This window comes from Penaeus japonicus, unplaced genomic scaffold, assembly GCF_977035675.1.
Source record: "Penaeus japonicus unplaced genomic scaffold, GWHDUDI00000001_assembly GWHDUDI00000027, whole genome shotgun sequence".
Classification (NCBI taxonomy): Eukaryota; Metazoa; Arthropoda; class Malacostraca; order Decapoda; family Penaeidae; genus Penaeus; species Penaeus japonicus.
Window position 1 is genome coordinate 34,013,084 of NW_028234429.1, and position 10,000 is coordinate 34,023,083.

The 10,000-nt window shown below is 35.4% G+C and overlaps 2 protein-coding genes across 2 annotated transcripts in view; both read left to right on the forward strand.

Annotated features, from left to right (window-relative positions):
* The window catches only part of LOC122242573 (uncharacterized), a 1,235-nt gene extending 627 nt beyond the window's left edge, over nt 1–608 (forward strand). Inside the window, exon 2 of the mRNA XM_042999884.2 lies at nt 1–608. This exon is cut by the window's left edge and continues 464 nt beyond it. Coding sequence (XP_042855818.2) covers nt 1–343 — 343 coding nt within the window. The 3' untranslated portion in view covers nt 344–608.
* Nucleotides 609–3,207: 2,599 nt separating this feature from the next.
* On the forward strand, nt 3,208–4,191 carry LOC147468655 (uncharacterized). Its single transcript, XM_086553061.1, has 2 exons — nt 3,208–3,231; nt 3,394–4,191. Exons 1-2 carry the CDS (start codon nt 3,220–3,222, stop codon nt 4,189–4,191), a joined length of 810 nt encoding a protein of 269 aa, XP_086409187.1. The 5' UTR covers nt 3,208–3,219.
* Nucleotides 4,192–10,000: the final 5,809 nt, after the last annotated feature.

Below are 10,000 nucleotides of genomic sequence, written 5' to 3' on the forward strand. Positions count from 1 at the left end.
AGCTTCTCAGGGAGGCGGTCAAGTTGTTGGAGGTGGTGGTATTGGAGGAGGAATCGGTGGCGGCATCGGCGGTGGAATTGGAGGCGGTATCGGAGGTGGAATTGGAGGCGGTATCGGAGGTGGCATCGGAGGTGGTATCGGAGGTGGAATTGGAGGCGGTATCGGCGGTGGCATCGGAGGTGGTATTGGAGGTGGTATCGGAGGTGGAATTGGAAGCGGAATCGGTGGTGGCATCGGAGGAGGTATTGGAGGCGGCATCGGAGGTGGTATCGGAGGCGGCATCAGCGGTGGTATCGGAGATGGTACTTATTCCCCCCCTTCTAACCTATACAGTACACCATGAAGATATTCTCGTGTCAACGCTTTGCTAGAAACACATGGACTACTGATGTAAAGCTTCACAACTAACATTCTATCTCTCTCTCTAACTCCCTCTCTACTTTCTCTCTAACTCCCTCTTATTCTTTTTCTTATTCTTTCTCTCTCTTTCCCTCTTCCTACACATGCATAGTGTATGCTGTATGCTGTAAATTTATATTATTTAAGTTATGTCTTGATAAACATGGTATTTATTTGTGAATGTGAAAATAAAGCTATTACTGTGACAATGTAAAGTTTCCATGAATCCCACAAATTACTAACTAGTTAATCATCATGCGATTTGAGAATGAATTAATTCATAGAATTCCTGCTTTAAATGGGTAAAGTAAATGATAAAGCTTTCTATATCTATATCTAATCAGCACATCACATTTCTTACGTTAAAGAAAATGGAGACATATCATAATTTTATTACTTAAAGTAAAGGGCAACAGTAAAGTTGACATGTATTTTCATTATAATGCAATAAAATTCCTCATCATGATTTTTTAATGAAATAGGCAACACGATCTCAGTGATCCATTTTTCTTTTAGATATAAATAAAATAAACAATTCTTCTTGATTCCCAAACATTGAATTCTTGCATTGTTATTTCTTAAGTATAGTTGCTTCTTTTAAGAATGCAGATATTTAGGTGATTTTCGCATACAAAGAAATAAAACTTTCCTCTCTGTCTATCTATACACCTATTTATCTACCAATGTTAGTGTACGTCTGCGTGTGTATTATTCGTGTGTATCAATTACAGTAAGAGTACCACTGCAATCATTATGTAATAATTTATCGATTGGTATAACGGTCGTAGAGGGTCGAGCATTGTTAGCTTGCATGTCAGGTTAGACAGACCTTGAACTAATGATATCTTCGACCTCTCACCAGGCACGTTTTCTTTGATAATTTTGCTTGTTTTATCATTTGGTCAGAAATTTTGTTTACTGGGCAGTAAAACAGGATATCGTTTCTGCCAGCAATTAAAGAAAGGCATTTGTTAATATGATCAGATAATAAGCAATTTTCTAATTTTCCAATTCGCGTACATATTTTCAGATTTTGGTTTTAACTAACGTTTTAACTAACGTTGTTTCTTTATTTTGATTATTATTAGTTTAATCATTATCACTTACTACATTCTGCTTGCACTTTTATTTCTAGAAGAAACTTTACTACTATTACAATTACATCATATAGCATTACCACTTCTCCTTCTCACAAGATCATTATCATCAAAATCATCATTATAATCATCTCAATCATCGTCGTCGTCGTTGTAATCATAGTAACCATTATTATCATCAATATCGTCATCACGATTATCATAATAATCGTTATAATCGTCATAAACATCATTATCATCCGCATGTACTTTTTATAATCCTGGTAACGCATAAAAATTTAGAGAACAATATTTATCTTAATTGACAGATGGCAGCATGTCCATGAAGTTTATCAAATGGCGAAAATCCATTATAATGATGACGCTATTCACATCATTCAGTTCTTACTGAAAGTGATAAGGGAAGGTGAACGTTTATGAAACTCAGGTAAAAATATAGCACATCAATATTCATTTTCTGAGATCGTCTGAAAAATAATATTCATGAACTAGAATATATATGCATTGATATATGTATATATACATACGTTTATATACATATCCATATGATGTACATATACAGTTTATAGATATAGATATAGATATAGATATAGATACACACACACACACACACACACACACACACACACACACACACACACACACACACACACACACATATATATATATATATATATATATATATATATATATATATATATATATATATACATACACACACATATATACATACATATGTATTATTATATATCTATATATGTCTATATATATATAAATATATGTGTATATATACACATACATACATACATACATATATATATATATATAAATATATATATATATATATATATATATATATATATATACATATATATATATATGTATATACATATACATACATATATATAGCACACACACACACACACACACACACACACACACATATATACATATATATATATATTATAATATTTATATATATATATATATATATATATATATATATATATATATAAGAGAGAAAAAGAGAGCGGGAGAGAAAAAGAAAAAGAAAGAGAGAGAGAGGGTCATTGTAAAAATGGACCTGATCGTATCAACTGATAATCATCCTCTATTGATTTTGGAAAGTACATGAACAAGGAAATTTACAAAAATATTCAAATTCTAATTACTTTCAGCACGCACTCTCAGAAGGATGTTAAAACAAACGCCCCGGTATTCAATATCAGGGGCCAAATTAATGTTGATCCCTTGTATTATATATGAGTAATTGCTTTATATACGTTTTTCAAATCCAATGAAGAAACCATGATAGTCTCTACCGGTGTAATGATTTTACAAGCTTACTTTACCTCATCTTCCATATGAAATTCCACCATTAGCCTTTGGAGATATTTACTAACCCGACGGAAAATAGAAAAGTTATTTCATTATATTACTCTGGTAAAAGACCTCAACTTCCACCATGACACTTCGGGTAAGTATGATTTAGAATAGAACAGATTGCTTATTCCAGCTGAATCGCAATGTCATCCTCTTTGAATGCTGGGCACGTGATTAAACCAAGGATTTCTTCTTTAGTCTTTCTTGGGTGAGATTTATTGCAGAAAGGGAGAAAGGAAAGACCTTGGAAAGGCCAAAATGAGGTGTGTAGGAGGAGCAAAGAACGTTAGTATATATATATATATTGGAGGCAAATGAGGACAGTGCATCAACTTCCACCATGAAGCTCTTGGTGAGTAGTACTAACCTCACTTAGTTTCGTGCTTTATTTATCTGTGCATGTGAAACAAAGAAATGTGAAATTATATTTACATGCGAAAATGAGAAAATATTCGGTTAATCAGTGAAATTACAATTATAGTTTAATAACTGAGATGTATTATTTTTCTTAAAGATCTTAGCACTCGTGGCTGCTGCATCTGCTGCCCCTCAGGGTTACAACCTAGGTACGCCCTCCGGCCCTTCCTTTGAGTCTGGAAGCTGTGGTGATGGGCAAGTGCGACATGTGGATGGTAGCTGCGTGACACCCCAAGTGAACAGTCGTGTGTTCCTGTATGATGTGCCCGCAAATGAAGCTACTGTCAATCGGCCAGATTACGTTCCGGAACCTAAGGTGGAACGGAATATCATTTTTGTGAGACTTCCTGACGGTGCAGATGGACCAGAACCTATCGTCGTACCACCGCCAAGGCAGCAACACGTTGTGTATGTCCTGAATAAGCAGTCGGAACAGGATCAGCGAGTGATCGAGGTTCCAGCACCACCACAATCGAACCCCGAAGTGTTCTTCGTGAACTACGCAGAAGGAGAGAACCCAACACTTCCCAGCGGAGTAGATCTTCAGACGGCGTTGAGTTCAGCTTCCCAGGGAGGCGGTCAAGTTGTGGGCGGTGGTGGTATTGGAGGAGGAATCGGTGGCGGCATCGGAGGTGGTATCGGTGGTGGTATCGGAGGTGGAATTGGAGGTGGAATTGGAGGCGGAATTGGAGGCGGAATCGGAGGTGGAATTGGAGGCGGAATCGGAGGCGGAATCGGGGGTGGAATTGGAGGCGGAATCGGAGGTGGAATTGGAGGCGGAATCGGAGGCGGTATCGGAGGTGGCAGTGGTAGTGGTATCGGAGATGGCATCGGAGGTGGTATCGGAGGCGGCATCAGCGGTGGTATCGAGATGGTACTTATTCCCCCCTTCTAACCTATACAGTACACCATGAAGATATTCTCGTGTCAACGCTTTGCTAGAAACACATGGACTACTGATGTAAAGCTTCACAACTAACTTTCAATCTCTCTCACAAACTCCTCTCTACTTTCTCTCTAACTCCCATCTTATTCCTTTTTCTTATCTTTCTCTCTCTATCCCTCATCCTACACATGCATAGAGAATGCCATTATGCTGTAAATTTTTATATTAATTTAAGTTAAATGTCTATGATAAACATGTAATTTATTTGTGAATGTGAAAATAAAGCTATTACTGTGACAATGTAAAGTTTCCATGAATCCCACAAATTACTAACTAGTTAATCATCATGCGATTTGAGAATGAATTAATCATAGAATTCCTGCTTTAAATGGGTAAAGTAAATGATAAAGCTTTCTATATCTATATCTAATCAGCACATCACATTTCTTACGTAAAGAAAATGGAGACATATCATAATTTTATTACTTAAAGTAAAGGGCAACAGTAAAGTTGACATGTATTTTCATTATAATGCAATAAAAATTCCTCCTCATCAGATTTTTTAATTGAAATAGGAACACGAACTCAGTGATCCATTTTTCTTTTAGAATATAAATAACATAAACAATTCTTCTTGATTCCAAACATTGAATTCTTGCATTGTTATTCTTAAGTATAGTTGCTTCTTTTAAGAATGCAGATATTTAGGTGATTTTCGCATACAAAGAAATAAAACTTTCCTCTCTGTCTATCTATACACCTATTTATCTACCAATGTTAGTGTACTACTGCGTGTGTATACTCGTGTGTATCAATTACAGTAAGAGTACCACTGCAATCATATATGTAAATAATATATATATATATACATATATATGTACATATATATATATGTATACACACACACACACATAATATATATATATACATACACACACACACACATATATATATATAATTTATATATATATATATTGTATATATATATATAAATATATATATATAAAATATATATATATATATAAATATATATAAATAAAAATATATATATATAATATATATAATATAATATATATATATAATTTATATATATATATTTATATATTATATATATATATTTATATATTATATATATATTTATATATATATATTATTATATATATATATACATACATACATACATACATACATATATATATATAATAAATATATATATATTATAATATATATATATACATACACACACACACACACATATATATATATATAAAATATATATAATATATCTATATATATATGCATACATACATACATATATATATATGTATACACATATATATATATAAATATATATAAATATAATATATATAAATATATATATATACATACACACACATATATATATATATTTATATATATATATAAATAAAAATATATATAAATATATATACATATATATGTATACACACACACACACATAATATATATATAAAATATATATATATATACATACATACATACATACATACATATATATATATAAATATATATAATATAATATATATAATATTATATATATATATTATTAATATACATACATATATATAGCACACACACACACAACAACCCCACACACACATAATTTATATATATAAAAAAAAATTTTATATATTTTATAATAATATATATATATATATATTTATATATATATATAAGAGAGAAAAAGAGAGCGGAAGAAAAAAGGGGGAAAAAGAAAGAGAGGGAGAGGGTCATTGTAAAAATGGACCTGATTTTATCAACGATAATCATCCCCCTATTGATTTTGGAAAGTACATGAACAAGGAAATTTACAAAAATATTCAAATTCTAATTATTTTTAAGCACCCCACTCTCAAAAGGAATTTAAAAAAAAACCCCCCCCGGGTTTATTAAATTTGGGGGCCAAAATTTGTTGTTTCCCTTGTATTATATATGAGTAATTGTTTATATACGTTTTTCAACCCAAATGAAAAAAACCATGATAGTCTCTCCCTTTTTTTTTTTAAATAAATTTTACAATTTAAACTTTTACCTCATCTTCCATAGGGAAATTCCCCCATTACCCTTTTGGGGAGATTTTTTTACTAACCCGGGGAAAAAAATAGAAAAGTTTTTTTTCATTAAATTCCTGGTAAAAGCCCTAAAACTTCCACCATGACATTTCGGGTAAGTATGTTTAGAATAGAACGGGATTCCCTTTTTTACCCCTAAAATCGAAATTTTGTCATCCCTTTAAAATCCCTTGGGAAAGGTTAAAATTTTAAACCCAAAGGGGGTTTTCCCTTTTTTGTCTTTCTGGGTGAAATTTATTCCCAGAAAGGGGGGGAAAGGGAAAAAGCCCTTTGGGAAAAGGGCCCCCCAAAAAAAATGAGGTTTGAAAGGGGGAGCAAAGAACTTTAATAAATATATATATATTTTGGAGGAAAATGGGGAACATCCCCATCAATTCCACCATGAACCCCTTTTGGGGTAAAGTAGTACTAACCTCATTAAATTTTTTCGTCCCTTTTTTTTATTGTCCCATGTGAAAAAAAAGAAATTTTAAATTATATTTACATGCGAAAATGGAAAATATTGGGGTTAATCAGTAAAAATTACAATTATATTTTAAATAACTGAGATGTATTATTTTTTTTAAAAAGATCTTACCCAACTCGGGGCCCCTCCCCCGGGCATCTCCCCTGCCCCTCAGGGTTACAACCTAGGTACGCCCCCCGGGCCCCTTCCTTTGAGTCGGGGGAAGCTGTGGTGATGGGCAAGTGCGACATGTGGGTGGTAGCTGCGTGACACCCCAAGTGAACAGTCGTGTGTTCCCGTATGATGTGCCCGCCCAAATTTAAGCCCCACTGTCAATCGGCCAGATTACGTTCCGGAACCTAAGGGGGAACGGGAAAATAAATTTTTTTGAGATTCCTGACGGTTTCAGATGGACCAGAACCTATCGTTTTGTTCCCCCCGCCAAGGCAGCAACACGTTGTGTTGTCCTGGGAAAAAGCAGTCGGAACAGGATCCGCGAGTGATCGAGGTTCCAGCACCCCCCCCAATCGAACCCCGAAGGTTCTTCGTGAACTACGCAGAAGGGGGGAACCCAACACTTCCCAGCGGGGGGTAGATCTTCAAAACGGCGTTTTAGTTCATTCCCGGGGGGGCGGTCAAGTTGTGGGCGGTGGTGGGTTTTGGAAAGGGGGAATCGGTGGCCCGGCCCCTCGGAGGTGGTATCGGAGGGGGTTGGGGGGGTATCGGAGGTGGAAATTTGGGGTGGAATTGGAGGGGAATTGGAGGCGGAATCGGAGGTGGAATTGGAGGCGGAAACGGAGGCGGAATCGGGGGTGGAATTGGGGGGCGGAATCGGAGGGGAATTGGAGGCGGGGAAAGGAGGGGGGGTTTTTCGGAAAGGGGGGCCCGTGGAAAAGGGTATCGGGGAAGGATCTTACTCCCCTCCTTTTTAATCTCTATAGCCCCGCCCATAAATGCGTCAAAGTTCCGATTTTCCCTTTATCATGCATGACCTTCTGGGAAATATGTTTCACCTAATCTGGGTTTGACACAATATCTGTTTCTTTTTTTATTAATTTTATTTGGGAAATTTCATAATAAAAAATTTTTTTTTAAAAATGAAAATAGCAGATTTTATTTCCCAAGAACCTATATGAAATGTTTCATTTTTATCATTTGATTCTATGTGTGTCCAAGAAGCAAAGTAATGGTTAAAATGTTAATGTGTCTTGAATAATAATTTAATGCTAACATAAAAATTACACCCAACAAATGAGGAAGACGATTAAAAAGGGATAACAGGGGAAAACAGTGATTATACTAATAAAACCCCAATAAAGGGGTTATAATCACTCCCATAATAGTAAAAACAATAATAATAGGAATTTTTATGACGTAAAAAGAAAAAACCTGGGGAGAGAAGAGGGGGAGAGGGGGGAAAGGGGAGAAAGAAAAGAGAGAGGGGGGAGAGGGGGGAGGGGAGAGAGAGAGAGGGGGAGAGAGAGAGAAAAGAGAGAGAGGGGGAAGGGGGAGGGGGAGGGGAGGGGGGGAAGAGGGGGGTTGTAAAAAGGAATCTATGTGGGGTATGACAGGAGAAAAAACGAGATGATATATATATAAAATAAATATAATATATATTATTTTTATATATATATAAAATATAAAAAAAAATAGGTTTTAAGGAAAAAAAATAAAAAAAAAAAAACAGAGAAAAAGAAAAAGGGGGGGGGGGTGAAGGGAGAAAGGGGGAGGGAGAGAGGGGGGAGGGGGAGAAGGGGAGAGAGGGGGAGAGGGAAGGGGGGGAGAGAAAAAGAAGAGAGAGAGGGGGAGAGAGGGGGGAGGGGGAAAAGGGGGAAAAGGGGGAGGGGGAGAGGGGAGAGGGGAGAGAGGGGGGGGGGGCTTGGGGGGGGGGGGGGGGATTTTGTGAAATGAGTGTGTGTTTTTAGGGAGATAGACAGATGGATAGAAAGAAAAATATATGGGAAGAGAGTGAGTTCATTGTGTGTATGAGTGTGTGTGTTAGAGAGAGAGATAAAGAGAGAGAGAAAAGAGAAGAGAGGGGAGAGATCGGTTTACCTAAAAAATAACAAAATATGTGTAAGAGCTATAAACCCGAGGCTGTTGGTAATTCAAATATTTTTTACTCACCTTCACAAAACCCACGAAAACAACTTCATGAAGAAACGAATGGGGAAAAATAATCATTAAGAAATTTTATGGGGCCCGGTGGTAATGATCACTGCCTTTACTAGATAAGGACATTTGTCATGTCTACATTTTCACCGCTTGTAAACTGCGTCCCTTACTCAAACACCCAAATGACCACCGTATGTGACAAACATCTTCTTCTTTTGCTTATTTTTTACTTCATGGGGGAATTATACTTTTCCTGACCCTGTCATCTCACCCCGGCTTTACCGAAGTGGATAAGAACACAGACATTAAATTAAGGTCCGCCTGCATGATCACATTACAGTTCAGGATTTTTCAACTTTGTCTCGACTTGGCATCAAACTCATGGTAATAATCAATTTTCATCAACTGACTTGAATTAGAAAATTGTGTTTCCCGGGGGCCCCAAACTGGGTTAAACGAGCTAACCTAAAACCCAAAAAATTACGGAAGGCGTTTTATTGACAAGTGCCCAAACATTAGTCAAGTTATATATGGTTATTACAATTGAATATATATATTATATAATAATATATATATATAAATATATAAATTTTATAAAAATATATAAAATAAAATATATATTTATATATTAAATTATATATATTTTTTTTTTTTTTTTTTTTTTTTTTTTTTGGGGGGGTATGAAAGATTTATTGCGAAAGCAAAATAAAAGCAAATATTTTGAAAGATATTTCTTTTGTTGTGGTCAACAGTACAGGTCCGAAAAAATCGTGGAAAGTTTATGAAAAAGCCCGAAAAATTTAACCCAAAAAAAACATTTTTTTTTTTTTTTAAAAGGGGTTGAAAAAAGTGAAAATCATCTTCAGCCCAAAAAAACCTCCTTGGATAACAAAATAAATAGGCCCGTTATTTTGTTACCCTATCATTTCCAACTTTATCATCGTTGTCAGTTTCAAACCCAAAGGGCACGGGTTCAAGGGACTCAGTGGGCTAATGGAAAAACTTTACGTTTGATTACTCCCGTAATCCTTGGGAACGATTTTGTAGCCCCCTGTGAAAAAAGTAAACCTTTTGTTATATTGGGTCCGAGATTTGCCAGGATTTTAGGACCCAAAAAAGGGAGGGGGGAGGGGGGGGGGGGGGGCAA